General features: G+C 34.0%; 4 protein-coding genes across 5 annotated transcripts; 2 read left to right on the top strand and 2 right to left on the bottom strand.

Moving 5' to 3' along the window:
• Nucleotides 1-3,230: 3,230 nt before the first annotated feature.
• On the bottom strand, nucleotides 3,231-6,374 carry LOC106110297 (general odorant-binding protein 83a-like). The gene is made up of 4 exons (XM_013292060.1): nucleotides 6,345-6,374; nucleotides 4,252-4,359; nucleotides 3,557-3,671; nucleotides 3,231-3,355 (listed from the first exon to the last, which is right to left on the bottom strand). The coding sequence occupies exons 1-4, from the start codon at nucleotides 6,372-6,374 to the stop codon at nucleotides 3,231-3,233; spliced, it is 378 nt and encodes a 125-aa protein (XP_013147514.1).
• Nucleotides 6,375-6,407: 33 nt separating this feature from the next.
• On the bottom strand, nucleotides 6,408-8,901 carry LOC106110372 (general odorant-binding protein 56a-like). The gene is made up of 4 exons (XM_013292192.1): nucleotides 8,791-8,901; nucleotides 7,682-7,792; nucleotides 7,348-7,462; nucleotides 6,408-6,686 (listed from the first exon to the last, which is right to left on the bottom strand). The coding sequence occupies exons 1-4, from the start codon at nucleotides 8,833-8,835 to the stop codon at nucleotides 6,556-6,558; spliced, it is 402 nt and encodes a 133-aa protein (XP_013147646.1). The 5' UTR covers nucleotides 8,836-8,901; the 3' UTR covers nucleotides 6,408-6,555.
• A 6,204-nt stretch (nucleotides 8,902-15,105) lies between these two features.
• LOC106110315 lies at nucleotides 15,106-17,589 on the top strand. 2 transcript variants are annotated; one of them, XR_001226073.1, is made up of 2 exons: nucleotides 15,106-15,250; nucleotides 17,429-17,589. XR_001226073.1 is itself a non-coding variant. In XM_013292084.1 (2 exons), the coding sequence occupies exon 1, from the start codon at nucleotides 15,801-15,803 to the stop codon at nucleotides 17,103-17,105; it is 1,305 nt and encodes a 434-aa protein (XP_013147538.1). In that variant the 3' UTR covers nucleotides 17,106-17,115; nucleotides 17,429-17,589. The 2 variants fall into 2 exon arrangements, 1 of the variants encoding a protein (XP_013147538.1); XM_013292084.1 differs by lacking the exon at nucleotides 15,106-15,250 and adding an exon at nucleotides 15,801-17,115.
• Nucleotides 17,590-17,597: 8 nt separating this feature from the next.
• Nucleotides 17,598-19,203, top strand: LOC106110296 (protein tipE; the record flags this gene model as incomplete). Its single annotated transcript, XM_013292059.1, has 2 exons — nucleotides 17,598-18,262; nucleotides 19,054-19,203. Coding segments are annotated over 2 exons (717 nt in total), but the record flags the coding sequence as incomplete, so codon positions are not given.
• Between the last annotated feature and the right edge of the window lie 1,861 nt (nucleotides 19,204-21,064).

Genomic DNA, 21,064 nt, shown 5'->3' with positions numbered 1-21,064 from the left:
GCCCAGAAGTTCTTACTTGAATCGAATACATACAAAAATCCAAAAATGTAAATCTTTCCTCTTTATAACATTAGTATAGATACATAAGTAATTGATTAAGTTAATGCCCTTAAAAACTGTAGTACTAAAAGTTTCTAAATATCACATATATATCACTATCATAAACAAAGATAGGCAAGGTACAAATTATCCAAGTGCATTGTCATGTTTTACAATATTTAAAAAGGTAATCTCACATCAAAATCCGAGTAAACGGATTTACATGTACACAAAATTGCACCAATTTATCTTCGCACAATAACATAAACTGGGTTTATTTTCTATCATACTTCATACTAATAATATGAACATAAGTTTGGATGTATGTTTGTCACTACAGATATCCAAAACGGCTAAACATATATCGATAAAATTTTCCAAAAATGTAGAACATAGTTTGTAAAATCATATGCGGATGAAGTCGGGATCAACAGCTAGTCTTACTTATTACTAATGTTATAAAAGCGAAAGTTTGGATGGATGTTTGTCAGAGTTTGTAGCCTAAACTGGTAAATGGATCTCGATGAAATGAGGAATTTTTTAATCCACGCGGACGAAGTCGCGGACAACAGCTAGTTTATTAATAAATAAATATCAGCACCGGAAGGACACCTCCCAATAAAGCATGTAAAAATGTTTTATCTAAAATCAAGATAACAACATAATTACGAACACCGGCCAACAATGAACGTTTTCAGAATTTAAAGTTTAAAAAAAAACTGTCCGCCATTATACCGAGTTACTGGCGATTATGGCATTTGGTAGAAACGGCCAGTGTTAAAATTATACCAAATACAATTAAAAACAAAACGATATTACACACAAAATCAAACAAAGTAATAACAACTTAAACTCAACGGAATAAGGTTGACATTTGTTTGTGTTGAATTTAGGAATACGTTTCTAAAGTACAGATAGCAAATAACGTATAAAAACATTAGAACAGTTTGGAATCGTAGCAATGAGCTATGAGTGAAAAGGAGAGGGAAGCCCTATGATACCTGATACGGTATTAGAGTGAAAGGGACGGATATGTTTTACAGTTTGCTACTGTTTGTTGAACAGTAGTCAATCCGGGGGCAGTCAGGGGCGGGTCTAAAGGTTGTATTATAGAGTACTTTAGTGGCAGAAGTTTTTCTGTAGAGCTTTTTGATTAGAAAGAGCTAGAAATATTAATTGAATTAATATGAAAATCATTAAAAAACGCAAGTATCTGAATTTAAATTTTGTTTTTTATTGAAACTATGAAGTTACGAAAAAATAATCATTACTTTAATTAGGATTGTATGTCCTTAACATGGTTTTAGAAATGACTACCTTTAGCACTTGACTCCGTCCGCTTGGAATTAAAATAAAATAATAAAAAAAAGCCTATCTGTTATTTTAGCCTATGCTCTACATCTGTTTTTTTTTACAATATAAGGTGGCAAACGAGCAAGCGGCCACCTGAATCCACCGAAATGGAAAGCGACCGCTGCCCATAAACAACCGCAATTGCAGATGCGTTGCCTACCCTTCATTTACGGAGGAGGAGACGCATCTAAAGAGGATATTTCCCCTTCCTATGCGTCTTCTCCACCGTCAAATCCACTTTTCCTTCCCACCCTCTCCTCTTAAGAAAAGGGTGGAAAAGGAAAGGGTCTAAAATTAGGCCTCCGGCACCACACTCATCAGACGAAACGCGGAATTGCTTCCACTTCACGCCTGTTTTCTGTGTGGTCGTGGTATTACACCGGGGGAGCTGGCCCATTCATGCGAAGATGTTAAAGCGGGCTCTACCACTGTTAAATCTGTACCTCATTTCATTAAGATCGTTTCAGCCGTATAGGCTACAAACTCTAACAAACATCCATCCATCTAAACTTTCGCATATATTAGTAAGATTAGTACGAGGTAAGTCCTCCTCCTAAGACTCCTAAAGACTCCTAAGTCTAGTTGAACCCATACGTTGCTTTACCGAGGAAATACGTTTAAAATGTAATCACACTTATGCTTTTAATAAGTCGTTACTCTTCTAAATAACAACATCCCTTATTCTCTTTATTTTCTAGAAGTTACAACACAAGTTTACTTCATTTCCACAAAATAATCATAAAAGTGAAATCGTAAGCCGCCATAAATGTAGACGTTCATCTTGTTTTCATATTTTAAATTGAATTAAACTTGGTACATAAAGCAAAAAAGATCCCAAATTTCGTCGCGCGATTTTGAGCTAAACTATTTAACTACGTCGTAGTCTTTGACTCCAAAAATCAAACAAACAAAATGGGACCCACCTGCAAGCACTACCTTTCGGATGAAAGAAATATCAAAATCGGTCTACTAGCGGCGGAGTTACGACGTAACATAAAAAAAAAACATACAGACGATTTGAGTACCTTCTTTTGGGAAATCGGTCATAAATTTTATAAATACAAATTGAAAGGTTATATTATACGATTTTATAACTTTTAATTCCAATTACCTTTTTTTTAAGAGTTGAAGTAATCAATTATAACTGACAGAATTCTGCGTTTGTAGCAGATTTTAGATTATGAATTGAAGCATGTAATAGGAAATGTTTAGGTACAAAGTAGGCCAATACAATAATTCCAATGCAATCAGAACAAGCATAGTGCGATTTACCGGCGAGGACCAGTGCCGGTGTTAAAATCGGGCGCGGTTTGGCGATCGCCTGGGGCGCTTAAATATAATAAAAGGACTTACTTATCTTGCTTTTTTCTTAGGTATTCTATTTATTTAAGTATGTATTAACGTCCTAAAAAATTCACAATTAATGCTTTTTTTTAATTAATTTTTATCAAAGATGAGTTTTCTCTTATTTTAGTTTTTAACAATTAATTCCGCTCTTGTGAATTAGAAAGAAAGAATTTAACTGAATTTACTTGACTATGTTTTTCACTTACATATGAAATTATGTAAGAGATATAATATTATTTTATCGCAATAGGATTGTAATTCTTGTTTATCTTATTTTTATTCGAAAAATAAAATATCGTTCGATTCTTTTATCGCGACATCTAGTACTTGAATGAAGAAACGTTTGCTCGGACATTACCATAAAGTTGCACAAGAATGATAATAGATGGCGTGTTTTTAAAAATTTATTTTCAACAAATCTTATTAACGATCACTAAATACTTAAAAAAATAACAATAATAAATAATGCTAACAATTATTTTATAACTTAACTACAAAAACGAGTACTTCGGATGATTTTTGTGATAACATTTAAGGAAATGCCATGCAGTTTCTTCAGGCTTGTGGATCGTTGTGTATAGACAATCGTCAATAGCTTTGTCGACGGTGCGTCTCTCTGTAAAAAATAACAGAAATCTATTAGTAGTTAGTTCAAATTTCTTGAAAAAAAAAGAGATACACATTAAAAGAAATAAATTCGCTACCCACTAGCGACACCTGACGCAGTGAATGTAAGTGGAACTAGCACTAGCACTCTTTTGTTCTATATCCAGTATTCAATTATGTTTTCAAACAAATGCAACCGATGACATCTTACCATTTTCTGGTACTCCAGTGAGAGCGACGTCTAGATGAAATACGCCTTCTTTTGACATCATCTTAGCTTTAAGAAGTAAACATAAAGCCCATACTTTTAATCTGTAATCTTCTCTCTGTAATTAAAAAGACATATTAAAATTATTCTGAACATAACGTATTATATTATTATCTGTACTAATATGACAAAGATTTGCATTTTCGTATGTATTGAAATAACTCAAAAACTACTGGGCCGATTTTAAAAATTCTTTCACCGTTAGAAAGGTAATTTATCTGTGAGTAACATAGGCTATTTTAATTACATTTTAATTTTACGCGGACAAAGTCGAAAACAACAGCTAGTATGTATTAAAATAACTCAAAAAATACTAGGCCGATTTTTAAAATTCATACACCCTTATAAAGCTACGTTATAAGTGAGTAATACAGATTATGTTTTTCAATATTTTCACGCGGACGAAGTCGCGAGCAACGAAAATGTAAAACAGTAAGTGAACGATTCAGCGAACCTCACAAAAAAATCTAAAAGCGAAGGATGACTTGTTACTGTTATGCCAATTAAAAAACAAAAAAAAAACAAAGAATAGTAGAAGGGTATGATCATTGCCTCAGGCTAAAACTAGACGCTATTCTTTTATATGCTCCTAGTACTTTCATAGTTGAAACAAAAATCAATTCTGATTGTAGACTTACCACATCCCAATTGCCTGACGTCACTTGCAGAACCAACTGTGGGCTGACCTTCGACTCTTCGACGCACTCTAGGATACCCCGTTTAAATGTTGCGTAGACTTGGGAACCCTGAAATCAATATCTCTTATAAAAATTAACCATATTAAAGAAACTAACAATCAGATGTCGGTTCATCAAAACAAAAGAATACATTTCGAGTTCATTTGTTTATTTTAAAAGACATCTCTAATTAAGTATGTACCAAGATTTCTTCAAAACTTACTTCGGGAGATAGTATGAAAAAATTATCTGTATGATTTTGATGTTGGCAGCAACTTATGGTCTCTTTCCCACATTAGGGTTTTTATCCAAAACATTTACGCTCTAAGTTCAATTACGTGAAAATATATAGCCTAAAGCGTGACGTAAGTGTAGTGCTTTTTATTTAAAAAAGAATTATTCAAAAAACATGCTGTAATTGCTGACATCTTAGGCAACAAAGTGTGTGTTTACGCTTTATTATAATAGTATAGATAAGAAATAGTTACCTGAATTATTAATAAGCAAATTAACCATAAACTGATTTGCATTTTGATGATCACAGATACACTAACGTGACTACTAGATATGACTGCGAGGAACAATTGAGTTAGTCTATTAAATTATTCTTTATATATAACTAAACAATGTATTATATTATGAGTTATTAATAATGAATAAATAAATGTGGTCATTGTGTAAATTTTCTTATTATTCAAGCAACCATAATATACTTCCTTAGTTTTATAGAGAATGTTTTGATACAGCGCGTACTATAGCTAATATCTTTCAAACAATAGTTATAGGCCAATAAAATAAAGGTAATGCCACACTAGCGGTACGCTATCGCTAATTTTATGTCATCCCAAGTAGCGTGAACAACGTGAATTATGAACCAGTCAGCCCTAGTATCAAACGCGAATGGTTCCGAAACACAATGAATTTAGAATTTAAAAAAAAAATCTGAGCCGTATTTACTTACTGTCCTATGTCTCCGAAGTGGGGCAGAGGGCCTAATGGCGCCGCCAGCCCTATATCTATACTAATATTATAAGGAGGAAAGATTTGTATTTTTGTATGTATTGAAATAATTCAAAAACTACTGGGCCGATTTTAAATTCTTACACCGTTAGAAAGGTAATATATCTGCGAGTAACGTAGTCTACATCCTATTTTATTATTTTTTAAGTTCACGCGGGCGAAGTCGCGAGAAACAGCTAGTATCCTACATTCTAGGGTCTGTGTTTAGTTTTGAGACGAGACAGTCCGATTACCTTCATGTCGGCCGACTATTCTTGATTTACATAGTAGACGACTCCGCACCGCTCGTGTGGCATCTACCTAACAAAAAGACCACTTTAATCTTACTCTCAACGTTTTTCTATTTGTAATGAGCAGTTGTAAAGGTGTATCGGTTGTATTTTATGATCAAAAAGTTGTCTTACTCTAGGCAAAACAAAAGAGTGCCGTATTTCCGTCAACTGAAGTCCTCACAGAAAATTAGTCAAGTGGGTTTACGTAATACTGGAATATATAAATTATGGTAAGACTGAATTTCCTTCTTGTCATTCTTTCTTACATAATAGGTTGTCGTAGTCGATGTAATTAGCTTACGCCCGCGACTCCGTACACATGAATTAAAAAAAGTAACCTATGTGTTCTTCCAGATAATATCTACACCAGATTGTATCCAAATCCGTTTAAGGCAAGGCAAGTTCCTAATTTAAAATCTAAACCTTCGCATTTATAATATTAGCCCAATTTGACATGATTAACAAAAGTCAATGTACAAGTATTCATTCAGTATTAGATAGAGACCTACTTTTTCGTTCAGCGAAATATTGTTGACATGTGATTGCTGTTCTGTGCGATTGGTGCTGTTAGTGGTTTCATTAGTTTTTTGTACAATAACATAAAGACATAATTTTCTCATTATTAAGAGATCTTTTCCCTTATCCTTCTTATATAGGCAACAGGTTTTCGTCTACGGAAGTCTATCATCCGTCTTAGTCATCACTCCTTTCTTTCTCATGCCACGTTTTACGCAATCCATCTCTTTCTAGGTCTATCTTTACCTGACTGTCTCGGTCTACTTCAACATACATTTTGAGGTTATACGTGAAAAAATGAATGACACATTTAGATAATCACACTTTATTGACACTGCAGATGGTAGATTACAATTGGACAATTATTCAATAACAATACTGACATAGGAGACACAAAACATCTCTTACAATTAGGTTTTCAGATCTAAGGCAGTGTTTGTTTCCATATTAGCTTCACTTAGATGAGGATGGAGTGCTTAGGGTCCTTCTCATGGTAACACTTGACGTAGTTCCACGCGTTCTGTTGAGGAGTGCTGCCCTTATTTGCGAGGCAGGCGTCGATCAGCTTCTCCACTGTTGGCTTGTCAGCTGTAACAATCATTTATGAAGTTTGAAGTGAATTTTGAACGATGAAGTAAATTTTGTTAAGCAAGTTTTTTGTTTTTTTAAGTTGATTTACGTGTCTTCTAACACGCATTATTGTTCGCTTTGTACGTTTTACACTCTATTGTGATTCTACGAGCTTTATTGTGTGTTGTATGAAGCGATAAGAAATTTGTAATTTCAATGAACAAACTTGCCATTGTTTAAGAAAAAAAACTTTCATTTTCACCTTATAACTAATGACGTTAGAATTCTACTATTATTGTGATTATTATTTTTCCATCAATAATTTCATTTCGCAACTTCATTCGCGTGGAATTAAAAATAAACAAAAGAAAGTAGCCAATGTGTTCTTCCAGACTCTCCTCTACGACTATGCCAAATTTCATTGGGACCCGATCATTAGTTTAGGCTACAAATTCTAACAAACATTCATCCATCTAAATTTTCCCATTTATAAAAATAGTAAGATTGTTATGTATAGTTTTAGTTTCATCAACTGACCCTTGTCCCTTCAGAAGGTCGGCACAGTATGTGTTGCTCAATACATCTCTATCAGCCGTCATATCTGAATTCACTCCCTTCAAGCATGTACTCTTTCGCACCATACTTTTCCCTAATAGTTTGAGTTTATTATCATATTTACCTGCGTTAGGAACCTTAGCGAGGGCGACGTCTTTCTTGAACTTCCCATCCTTTGTCATCAATTCTGACTTAACCATCAGACAGAGAGCGTACTTCTTCAGATCCTCATTTTCATTCTGTGTACAAAATATACGATTAATTACATATCATATATATTAAGAATAACAGATTTATTATAAAAGCCTTAGCAACAGTTGCTTTACAACTAGCAAGATAATTACTACTTTTCCTCGTTTTTGTCTTAGTATCTATTCTTCTTCAGTACTTTTAAGTCCTTCGATGTCTTCTTTAGTTATCGTTAATGGACATAGTTTAGAAAATTGTTTTAAACTTACGGTAAAGTCTCCGGTCTTGAGTTTGTCGACTTGTTCCTCAACAGCCTTGGATTCCGCGAGGCACTCGCTCCTGTGCTTCTTCAGCTTCTCCTTCTGTTCATCTGTCAGCGCCTGAAAGAAATTTGTTAGTTTAGATGGATGGAAATTTGTTAGAGTGTGAAGCCTAAACGGCTAAACTAATCTGGGTGAAATTTGGTATAGATGTAGAACATAGTCTAGAAGAACATATGGACTACATGCTTTTGTTTTTTAATTCCACGTGGACGGGGTTGCAGGTAAAAGCTAGTATTGAATAAATATCATTTAACTCAGTTATATATCTCCTTTGTCTTTGTAAAATAGGATTCTATTTTCTCTATAAAGAAATATAGTGGTATCACTAGAGTTTACAACTATGGACATTATTTTCTGATTGTCTTAATAGTTAAATAAAATAATACTAGGCTTTGCTGGCGACTTAGTACGCGCGGAATTAAAAAAATGTAATCAAACTAGCTTGTGTTATTAAGTAAAATGTAATAGTCGATATAGTAGTTTTTAAATTTATTAATTACATACAAAAATACAAACCTTACCTTTTTATATAAGTACAAGTGAATTGTGTTATAATAAATAATGCTAACCGGTTATTGCAACTACATACAATTAAGCTCAAATAAGAAGGTAACGAATGGAAATAAGTTGTTTTGACACAAAAACTGGTTACAACTACTTAAATGAAAAACAAAAATATTGTTTATGTTAAGCTTTAAGATTTTTTAACATAGTTTTATTAACATTTCTTGTTAATTAGAAGTCTTTTGTATAAAGGTAGAAGTATTTCTCCTTTTAATTCAAAATTGTTTTGTTTAATCACAAGTATAAAAAAACTCTTGCACCATTAAAAAGCTATGTTATCACTGAGTTACTGTTAGCTACAATTTTTACATTTTTTTTAATTTCACGCGGGCGATGTCGCGAGCAACAGCTAGTATTCAATCATTTAAAAAAAACAAAAAGGACTATTCAATCAGTTGTCTATTCAGCCAGTATTTCAAAAAGAAATAAAACTAACGAACAAAGAACCGATTTTTGAAAATAGAACACCAGTTTAAATAAAGAAAACAAACCTGTACAGCGACGAGGCAAATGGCGAAAACAACGAGATACTTCATGTTGCGGAGGTAACAGGTGTACTATTGCCGGTTGTGAGCAGCCGCGGCTTTTATACGGGGTGGAATGAACCTGGGACTGCGCCCGCGCAGACAGGGATCCGTCGATCATCAGGGGTTGCAAACATTTTCTGGAACGCTGGTCAATCTTATTAATTTTATTAAATTTACTGATTAATAAATGTAATAATAAAGATTCTAATAACAACGTCTAAACTTCATCGACGTATGATTTATTTAATTAAATTTACATTTTAAAGTTAACTTATTTAGAATCTTTAAGATATTGAAAACAATGTCATGCGCAAATACACAGTGCAAAGTGTAAACATTTTCCTCGCCTTTGTTCTGGATATTTAAATAGAATTTATCACGAACAATAGAAACACAATTGTGACAATTAAGTTGTTACCTTAATGAGCTTATTATCATAAGTTGATTTAATTGTATTCCATTGAATCCGGAAAGATTTGTTTATCTTCTTTTTACCCCGACTGATAGGGTTATGCACAGATATATCAATATGTTTTGTAGATTGTGTGTGTATTTATGAATACCCAATTCCGATTGTCTGATCATTAATATCCGCTAAAGGCTTAGTTAAAACAATACGCTTGTAATCGGAATTTAAAATGTCCGCTGTACTATAATTTTAATTGTACAATTTCAGCTAAAAGTGAGATAGTTTTAACTGAACAGTTCGACTGCTCCGTTCAACTATCGCGGGCTGAAGTGTAGTATATTTAAGGGTACATGCGAATTTATTTTTTATTATTTAATTAATTTTCCATACTCCAGCTCAAATAAGGAATTGAATGTAAATTAATAAGATATAGAAATAATAGACTAAGTGTACATTATTATAAAAATGTTGCGTACCCCTGGACCGCCAGGCGTGGGTTTCTCTGGAACTATCCAGGCAAAGCATGTGACCCTTCTTTGTGCATTGCGAACAATACCATACACACTGGATGCTTTTTATATCGATTTTTATGGAACCTTTATAAGTTTAATGCTTTTGATATCTTAGGTTCGAATCTGTCTGTTGAACATTTGACTTTTGATGTAAAGGTTTCTGATAATCAATTTTTTTAAGCGCCAATAGCCTAATGGTTTGGACTACCGATCTTGCGGTCGAGGGTTAGAATCTCGTCATTCGACTATTGTCGTGAACCATATCCTAGCACAAATCTAGAGCTTAGTTGGAATGGTTAAAGGAAATATTAGTAAATCAAAAATCTACTTGTATTAAAAAAATGGATTTTATGGAAAACTTTGTCATTCTTCATGAAACTTATAAAAATAATCTTACTTCTTACTTAAATTACAAATGCAAAAGTATGGATGGATGTTTGTTAGAGTTTGTAGCTTAAAATGCTGAACGGATCTTGATAAAATTTTGCATAGATTTAGAGGATAGTTTGTAACACGTAGACTTACTTTTACTGTTTTTTAATTCCACGAGGATAAAGTCGCCGGCGAAAGCTAGTGTTTAATATAAACCTTATTTAATCATGATGTTTTTTTAATTTTGATTTTCAACTTTAAAAATAAACTAGTTGTTCCCATGCGACTTCATCCGCATAAAACAAAAAAAACTCATTTTATTGTTCACTTTGTCAAATTATCAATTGCAAATGTCAAAATGATAAGACATGATGTCAAACCATGGCAACCTTGCTTCCTTGATGTTGGCAACAACCTATATTCTCTTTCCCACATTAGGGTTTTTATTCATAATATTTACCCCTAAGTTTAACGGCGCGAAAATATACAGCCTAAAGCGTGATGTAAGTGTAGGGCTTTTTATTAAAAAAAGAGTTATTCAAAAATATGCTGTGATTGCCGACATCTTAGGCAACAAAGAAGTGTGTGTTTATGCTTTATTATAATAGTATTGAGTATAGTTACATATAAAAAAATATATTCAGTGTCAGCACATTCATAGTTTGAAGGAAACAAAAAAATTCAATATACGTATTTAATGCTTGAATATAAATCAATATGCGTTTATCTAAAACAAGCAAAAAAGACGGCCATCTTATTTTGTCTGTGCAGGCTTTTGGACGCTTGCTAATCGCATCTTTTTTATATTTATCGTAATGTTCTTAGAAAACAAACTTTGAAATATTTTTTGGTTTATTTAAAACACTTTTTAGATACTAATAAACGTCTAACAAGACAAAGCTTTTTATTTGTACATATTATGTTTTATCTTTTATGTTTAAAAATAAGATTTTTTTGTTTTTTTTTTATGACCAATGTACCAGAACAGATGGAACAATTCATAAAACTGCTTATCCTTCTAGAATACACAAGTATGATGCTATTATATTTGCATTATAAAAAAAATCTTATTAAGGAAAACCAATCAATTAAATATCTTGCAAGCCTTTAGAAAAAACTCAAAAAACGTGTTTTAGGTAGTAGAGACAACCACTTGTCATTTTTTTTTGTTAAGATAACGATTTATTCTGCTTATATCATTAACAAGCATCATTCAATGCTCTAATTTATTATTTATAAAACTTATTAATAAGGAAATTATAGAAAGACCACAAATAATATACATATGACCACAGCCAGCAGACCAAATCTATCCGTAGCTCACTAATCTTAACTCCTCCTCCTCCTCTGAGGCACTACAGCCGCGTGTGGGCCTGGGCCTGGTCCAGTAAACTTCTCCACTTCTGTCTATTTTGGGCCTTTTGCTTCCAGCCCTTGACGCCGATGTTCTTAAGATCGCGTTCGACTTCGTCTAGCCATCTAAGTTTCGGCCTACCTCTTAATTTAATCTTAACTCACTGAATTATAAATAGTTTAGATAAATAGATGGATGTTAGAATTTGTAGCCTAAAATGATTAACAGATCTAGATAAAATTTGCCTTAGATGTACAGGATTGTCTGTAAGAACACATAGGGCATTTACCTACTTTATTATTTTTTTAATTCCACAGACGAAGTCGCGTGCGAAAGCTAGTAATCTTACTAACAGTATAAGTGGGAAAGTTGGATGGATGTTTTTTAAAGTTTGTAGCCTAAACTGCTCAACAGATCCACATGAAATTTGGTATACATTTAGAGGATTGTCTGCAAGAACACGGGCCATTTACTTTTATTTTTTAATTCCACAGACGAAGTCGCGTTCGAAAGCTAGTATTGTAATAAAATCCACCAGTGTGAATATTTGTTGACGCCAAAAAAACCACTCGCAGTGAGTCCGAAATTGGGCCTAACTGATAAATTGCAAGCGGGCAATTCACTAACAAGGTAACACAATAAACGCTCTGTCATCGGTCGCTTCCAGTGATTTATTATTGTCCGTTGACCCTTGTAGGAAAATTACGAACTATCTATTGGTAAATTTGACCTTGCGTTAGGATAGTTACCATGGCAACACTTTGTTTCAAACCGGTTAATAAAATAAAAGAACAGAGACACAGAATAACTTTGCAATTGGATGCACGCAGATTTGTGCGTCGCCCCTGCATCATAACCTTTGCAACCTTTTACGATCTGCTTTGAATGCTTTGTGATACATTTTGAAGAACAGAAAAAATTGAAAACAATACTATTGTCCAGATCAAAAGAAAGTGGCTTCTGAAATAGCTAACAGACCTTTACCGAAAATATTTTACGCTAACTTTAAATAGAGTGAGATAGAAGATGTACAAAATAATACGAGAGTAAAAATGTAGTAACTGCACAATTTTAATTGAACAATCAAACTACACAGTTAAAAACGATGGTGTGTAGGACTTTACAAACTAAAAGAACAAGATTTTTTTTATGTCTTATAAGGTAGCAAACGAGCAAGCGGCCACCTGAATTCGCCGAAATGGTGAAGTGATCGCTGCCCATAGACATCTGCAATTGTAGAAGCGTTGTAGAAATATCCTTTCTTCCCCTTAATCGAAAGGGGAAGAAAGGATATTTACCCTTACTGTTCGTCTAATTCACCGTCAAATCCTTTCCATACTCATCCTTTCCTCTTAAGAAAAGAGTTTAAAGAGAAAGGTGTTAAAATTGTGCCTCCGGGAACCCACTCATTAGACGAAACGCGGTATTGCTTCCACATTACGTCTGTCTTCTGTGTGGTCGTGGTATTACACCGGGCGAGCCGACCCTACACTGCGAAGATGTTAAAGTGGGCTCTATCACTGTTTCATTTTTAATGATGAACCTGTTTACTTCTAGAACAATCTATTAGTTGCAGCGTCAATCAATCAATAGTATCCCGTCGCGCCGGTTCAATCGGGATTACTATAATTATCTAATTCAACTGTCCGCTTGTTCGCAACAAGGTTAACTAACAATTTACGACTTGTTCTTAATAAATAAGGACGTGGTATCCTTTGTGGGTCATACGAGTGACTTTAGTAAGCAAAGAGAATACTTATTTAATCCAGGTAATAAAACTCAAATATGAAAGCAATTTTATACATTAATTGTTCTTTTTTTACAAATATTTGCTGACTGATGAAAATATCTGCATCAGAAAATATCCCACAAGCGGTTTCTTAAGTGTACATTAGTAAGAAACAATTCCTCCCAAAATTACCAACAAATATGTTACATTTGATAAATATCTACTTATAGGGTTGACTGGAGAAGGTAGAGGATCGTAGAAATGAAGTCAAAATATTAAGGTTTATAAATCCTTGTGCGCCAACCCTACGTGACTGATAATCGAGATCAAAAATCTACTTTCTTTAATATTTTTCATCTTACGCTCGTCTTTTGTTAAAAACCAAGATAATTAAATTGTTCCTCTCAAAACTGCAATAAGAAATATTCTTATAATGTGTTTTATTGCATAATATTCCTTTTATAGAGGTGAAAAGATGCACTTTAAAGGACAAGCTTTCGTTTAGCGACATCTGCAGTAAACATGTTGAGAAATAATTGATTGTCCGCTTTGGTAGTGAAATCTGTGGAAATATTATTGTTTTATAACCTTAGTTGTCTTTAATTCGATGTCACTTGTACTAGAGCACATTTTTATCTTTGTCATTTGGATAATGGAAGTTAGATTTAACATAGATGTAATAAATGTCTGAAAAATGTAGCATACTATTTTTAAAAATTCCGGCGAGTAATTAAATAGTTTAATTGTAAAGCATCTTGCGTTAAAAATAAAATAAAACGAATTCGATTAGTCAACAATTCATAAAAAAGCATCAAAAAAACAAACAATAGAAATTCTAATTTTACTGCCTCAAAATGCTCTAAAACATTTTACAGCGACATCTTACAGATAATTGGTATACTAAAATGACAAACATGTCTGTATCAACCACGGAATCATAGATGGCGCTGCTCTTAAACCTTTGCATCCGCGAATTGACTTAAAATAGGTGGCGCTTTTTTCAACAATGAATGAAAACATCCTTTTAAAATTAAACCCAGGACTTGCAAAAGAAGAGCAGAACATTTACTTATACTAGCAACGATAAATATATAATTTTGGATGCAACTTCAGATTGGTCTTAAAAAAGCATTTGGCAAACCAAAACGCATGCGCTGTTCCATAAACACTAATGCAGTACTAAAAATATTTAAACACTATACACGTGTAAAGAGTAAGAAATAAACAAGAAGATTACCAAAAAGTGTGATTACTGTTATAAAAAAAATGGTTTTTTGGGAAGCACATAAAGGTAAGATTATTTATTGTAATTGTGTTAGTCATTTGTTTTCAAAAAAAATTGTGTTCAAAGATCAAATCTTACTTCGACTTAAATAACTCAAATTGTTTTCAAATAATTAGAGATAGAGGTCGCATATTGTCTTTGTCATATTTTTAATCAATTTTTTGCTTCTTCTTCCTTATTTTAGTACAGTTTTTGTCTATTGCAATAAATAACTAAATTCAAAGTTTACCTTCTCAAATTTAACTTTTTAAACAAATTGAATAGTTTAATTTTGCAGTTTTAAAAATACCAGTGTTCAACTTTTAAAAGACCGAATTTCGATTAAAAAAATCTTAACGTAGGGTTTAAAATCTAATGTTAATAATAATTTAATATAGTAAAAATCAAGCAAAAAAGCATTTAAAATTAATTTTGATTTTTATAAAAGGATGCTACTGCTACAAATATATGTGTAAAAGGTATAAAATTTGACGCAAAGAAGTAATTTTAGAAGTATAGAATAATGTAATCTATGCAGTGAACCTTGAAGTTAATACCAGGCCGGTACGGGCCGCACTGCGCAGTCGCAATCGTTGCCAACTTCATTGCTGTACCAAGCAAAACATACGAGAGTGAGAGTCGAAAAACAGTGTTGAAATACAAAAAATATAGTAAAGTTATTTACAAATTCCGTGTTGCAATTACATTGGGAGATAAAGAAGTTAAAACGATAGCGTTTAGTGGAATTGTATTTAATTTTTTGCTTGATTTTTGCATATACGAGGTAAGTCGAACCAAACTTTTAAATACATTCAATGTTGAAACGATCTCTCTTATAAATCGCATTTGTTAGTAAAACATTGTTTTTATTGAGACATTTAGTAACGGCAGTGTTGGTTGGAATTGAGAAATAGGAAAATAAGAGTTACGTGCGTAATAATTTGATATTTCCTTATTTGACTTCATTGTGCGCGGAAATTACTCGAAATTGTCGTGTGCATATCTGAGCTAAAATGTCCCCGTTAAATGTTTTATCAGTGTTAATTTCTAACAATCATATCTAATTAAGGTGCAAAAGTAATAGAATAAAAATTAAATATGTAAACATATAAATTAATATCGTTAACGAAATTATAATAAACAGTGTAACAATAATTCATTAAAAAATGTTTTAAATAACTTCTGGCATCATCCGACCGGCCGTTGACATCAATTAAAAAAATAGCTCAAACAGGGCTGCCTGCACTGCGCCCAATCGATCGCGCGACCGCGCACGCGTGCTACCGGCAACCCTACGTCAGTGGTGCGAAGGTGCGGGGACGCGAAACACAGCCATGCCCAAGCCGACTCCCGTCGAAGACCTGATCATCCCACCGCAAGACCAGAAAATATGCGGAACGATCTGTGTTTGTCAAATGACAGCTGTTTTGAGTGCCGTCGCAATCGTCTATTTGACCGTCGCCATATACATGCCATACACTCGAGCTATCGCTTCAGGAATCGATCCAACACCAATCATGTGTACCACTACAAGAGCTGTTAACAAAGAAAACTGCGATTGGGGATCGTGTGGAGAATGGTGTCTCAGCAAAACCTCCGGAGCTTGCATTCAAATCTATGTCAACGTCAGAAAGAATGGTTCCTCATTATTATTGGCTGAATGTGGTAGTGCCGCTAACAAAACATGCTATGGAATAGATCAAGAAAACGCCAAGAAGTACCACTGCATCCGCGACGAGTGCAGAAATCTGACAGGAACGTTCAATTGTACAGAAGGAAAATGCATCAACATAACGGACGCTTTCGAATGTGCCTTCAGAGATACTGATCCACCGTTAAAATGTTCCGGCAGACGTGGAAAGATAACATGTATAGACGTGCATGGTTTATTTTCCTGTAATCGAGGAACTTGTAGAAAAATTAGAACACCTTATAATTGCGACCGACGATGCGTTGATATTCCGACACGTAACAAGAATGTTATCGTGCTTAGTGGTGACAGAGTATTTTTAGCTAGATGTGCCAAATTAGCTCAAGAAGATGGTGGAAATATTGTATGGACTGATTCTGGGGAGGAAGTTCTAATGCTATCTTGTCATGCAGTCCATAATGGAACATCTGGAGTGGTTGCCGTAGACTGTATTAACGCAGCCTTACTACCTCGAGCTGATATCGCTGATTTGACTAATTTCACATATCTGCAGTACCTATATACAATGAGAGCTACTCCAAACCGTTTCATAGCTCCATCAGAAGTGGAACTGACATTAGCCAATGACAGTCGTCTAATGATAAATCTGGAAGGTTGTGTGAACACGCTCGCTGATGAATGCAAAGAATTTTTGAAAGATTATGGTCGTGATGGTACTGATCATAATGCAAAGGCCAGATTCCCTTGCTTTTATACCGAAAATAATCCCGACACGGTTGTAGCTAGATTTGATTTAGATGCTACGTTCCGTCAATTCTTAGTGGCATTAGTTTTGCCAACAGTCTTAGTAGTAGTGTCGTGTATAACTTTGCTATTGTGTCAGAAGACTGTAGAAGTTGGTGATGATGCGAAGATGAGATTCAAGGGTTGTGCCAGTGGTCAAGCTGAAATGCAAATGCATCCGAACGATCCTGTATCACCCCTCTGAGATCAGTCACGTGAGATTCTTTGTTTAAATATGATGCGTTACGATTACGAATAAATTTTTTTATTATTACTTTAGACTGCGCAACGAAGAAAGTCACGTCATCGGTACAATTACGTGAAAGCAGTTCGTGCCGTCCTTGACATATTTTTTCGTTTCTACAGTAGTTTATATGGATTGAATATACGTAAAAAAATATTTCAGGGGGATACAAAGTTATAGAGATTACTGTGTAAAAATTTTGTGACATATCATAATTTTAATGCGTCTGGTATTGAATATTGGAAGTTACAATAACTAATACATGTTTTTTTCTCTTTTTTCAGGCGTACCCCTCCTCTGTGAGGGTCCGGCTAGTTCCTTAAGAGACGACTAAGTGCTTTCAATGCTTTAACTGCCTTAAATCTTCCTAATGTCGACGTTGAGCAGATCAAGAGCCAGCCTCTCGCCAGCGGCGTCGGAACGGTCAACTTTACCGATGGGAGAATCTGCGGGACCCCGCTGGAGCCGACAAGGGAGCAGCTACTAAATCACTTTTTTGAAAGATTTAAATTTTACACGTCACTCTGCCTCGGTACGTCAGCTATACTCGCTGTCTTCGCTTTCCTCTTTCTGATACCGTTCGTGGTGGAACCAGCTATACAGACGATTCTCGCTGAATTCGTACCAGAAGCGGGAATCTGTTCTGTTGCCGACCATGTTCATGCGGAGACACTGACGAACTGTACATGGGCATCGTGTAGGGAAGGTTGTACTACGGCACACACTAAGTGTCATAAAATCCGAGTAAATCTCGCAAGGAAACCTTTTGTGGAAGGAGCACCCGCACCAACTGAATGGGACGAGACAGACTTGCGATTTTTGATAAATCCCGAAGGCTGTGGATATCCACCGAGAGTGAATTGCTCGGTGTTCGCAAGTGACTACGCTGGTCCTCGAGCCCCGAAAACTTTCCCATGTTACTACAGTCTGACACGACCAGATTTGGTTGTCGCAAGATACTCATGGGAATCGACTGTGAGAGGGTTGATCCTCGCATTGGTGCTACCAACCACTGTCTTCGTATTCAGTCTTAGTGTGCTCGCCTACTGGCATTGTCGATGCTGCAATAAAGCTTGCAATAGACGGGTGCACGCTGAGTCATTCACGAGCAAAGAGGAGTAAGTATTTCGTACTGCTTTAATTCAAATTTAGGTTTATTCTCTTTTTTAACTCTATTTCACACGCGGCTACGTCCACGTGGAATTAAAAAAAAAAAACAAAATCGAGTAGCCTATATGTGTTCTTCCAGACTATTCTCTACATCTATACCAAATTTAATCGAAATCCATTCATCCTTTTAGGCTACAAAAAAAAACATCCATCCATCTAAACTTTCGCATTTATAATATTAGTATGTTAATTGGCTTATCTATAAGTGTGATTAGTTCCATAAAATTGCAGGGTCTATAAACAATTGACGTATGCTGATGGATCTTCCTAATTATTGGGTACTTGCAATGTATGTATTGACAAGTACGTTAATTCTTCGCAAGCACCTTCACAATGCAGAGTGGTCTCTTTGTTAGTCTATTGCACTGAGTCACATAGACTAATAGTGTTAGGTTTAAAATATTCCTTGTTAAAAACTTTGAGCATCATAGAATTTTTTTTAAAAAAAGTCTGTGAACATTGTTGGAAGCGAACAATAGAGCTCAAGGTTTAGTGAGGCTTTTCTATTATTTTTAACTTTTGCAGTTGAATTTTGAACTAAATTCTTTAATTATAGTAAAGATATAATAGGAACACATTTTGAATAGCTAGTAATCTACCTCCTTTAGTGATGTTAAACCACCTTTATTCATTTTTTAAAACTTAGCAGAAGTAAATTTACTAATGCTTAACCTTCACCATAAGTTCAGATTTACCAACTGTCATTTTTTTTAATTGCATTTTTAACTCTCTTTCACAGTAGCAAGCTCCTTTGTGAATTGGACGAAGACCCGAGTGATGACGTCTTCTGACGCCGAGCGACTGTTGCTAGGCGACGTGCCTCCCCACGCTCTGAAGGGTATACGCAGCTATGAACCTCTGCGGTGCGTAGCACTGCGTAGCATAGTACCTACGCCGTACCATAATAGCTACGCCGTACCATAATAGCTAGCCGTAGCATAATAGCTACGCCGTAGCATATAAGCTAAGCCGTAGCATAAAAGCTACGCCGTAGCATATAATTACGCCGTAGCATAAAAGCTGCGCCGTAGCGAAACACGACCACGAATGATTTCAGCTAATGCATATTAATAAGCTTTAATTTTATCTTTATTAAAATAACGCCTAATTCTTATCAATATCTAGTATTTAAAAGTAATATCTGATTTTATTTTTTCTTAAATCAATTTTATATTTAAATTTCAAATTTCGAACAATAGAATGTTTTTAAGAGTGTGGTTAACAAAAGGCAGTTTAAGATTCAAGCAAAAAGGCTTTGCTTTGTGAAATTTAAAAAAATATAAAAAAGTCGAATATCGTCTCTTAATTCTAAATTCGGACTAGGCCGGATAGTTTTAAGGTTGTATATGCAAAATTATGTTAACTAAGACAATATTTATGTAAATATTTCAATAAATTACGCTGATATTCTAGTTATATATTTAGCAATTTAATTAATAAAAACGTTAACAAATAGCTGTATTTAGTAAATAGCTTAATTAATTTAATAATATAGCTTTGCATTTTAGATTTTTAATTACATTAGGATATTCTTTAAGAGATACGTTTAATCCAGAAATAGACATGATCTTTTGAATTTTTGACATTATTTAGTTTAGAGGGCCTATCACGAATATTAGCATGACAGTTGCGAGACCAGTATTCGTGACGTCATCGACAAATTTTGTATGTGACTTGTTAGTGTACTTTACGCCCAGGAGCGCTGCACATGCACATTTATCGATGGCGTTACGAAAATGTTCTCACGATTATACGTGATAAGACCGCGTAATTTTCAATACAAAGTAAACCTGAATCAAGTAATAGATTTGTTATTAACAAATAAATAAAATATTACATAGTTATTTATGAATGTTAAAGATTTATTCTTAAAAATAACAGATGTTTATTTATATTTATTGTATGTGAATTAGCAATATTAAATTTAGGTTTTAAAGAGTTTAAAATATTTTGCATATTAAGTACTAGGATAACGCAAATTGTGTGTTTAAAAAAAATAGGCATAAGAGAGCAGGTGCAAATAAAATTAATAAATTATTAATCGCTTCCGCATTTTTGTACAATTCGCAAATATATGATTCTGCTTTACTATCATTAGAAAAAAATAGTTACGAATGTACCATTTTAGAGCGTCTATTATAAATATTTGCGAAACAATTGCGAGTTGTTATCGTAACATAATGATAAAATTTGTATGAGATTTCTTGATAAAATTTTCCACGAATATTTGTGATAAACTCCAAGTAAAAATGTCATTTCGTTTTTAAATTCATTTACCATTTATAAGTGTTAAGTGATTTTCAAAGATTGAGTAATTTTGTCTATTACTATATTAAGCTTTCTATGCATTAACTTAGAACTTACTTGCACATTTTTACTTCAACATCTTATTAATATTATAAATGCGAAAGTTTGGATGGATGGATGTTTGTTAGAGTTTGTAGCCTAAACGGCTGAACGGATTTCGATGAAATTTGGTACAGATGTAGAGGATGGTCTGGAAGTACACATAGGACACACACTTTTATTTTTTTTTTATTTCACGCGGACGAAAGCTAGTCTTACATAATGCAAACATCGATATCATTTCTAGGTTACATTTGTAATTTAAAATCATTCACTAAAGTTCAAAATAGTACCTTTATCTTAAACTGGATGCTTTAGTGTAGCGCTGAATTATTACTTAAAGTGATATTAATGTTTTAAAAATATATATTCTACACTTAATGATTCCCTTTAACAAAATATAG

Source organism: Papilio polytes, unplaced genomic scaffold (genome assembly GCF_000836215.1).
Source record: "Papilio polytes unplaced genomic scaffold, Ppol_1.0 DF820678.1, whole genome shotgun sequence".
NCBI lineage: Eukaryota > Metazoa > Arthropoda > Insecta > Lepidoptera > Papilionidae > Papilio > Papilio polytes.
The sequence above is the reverse complement of the archived record's forward strand: the minus strand, read 5'-3'. Positions and strand labels throughout refer to the sequence as shown.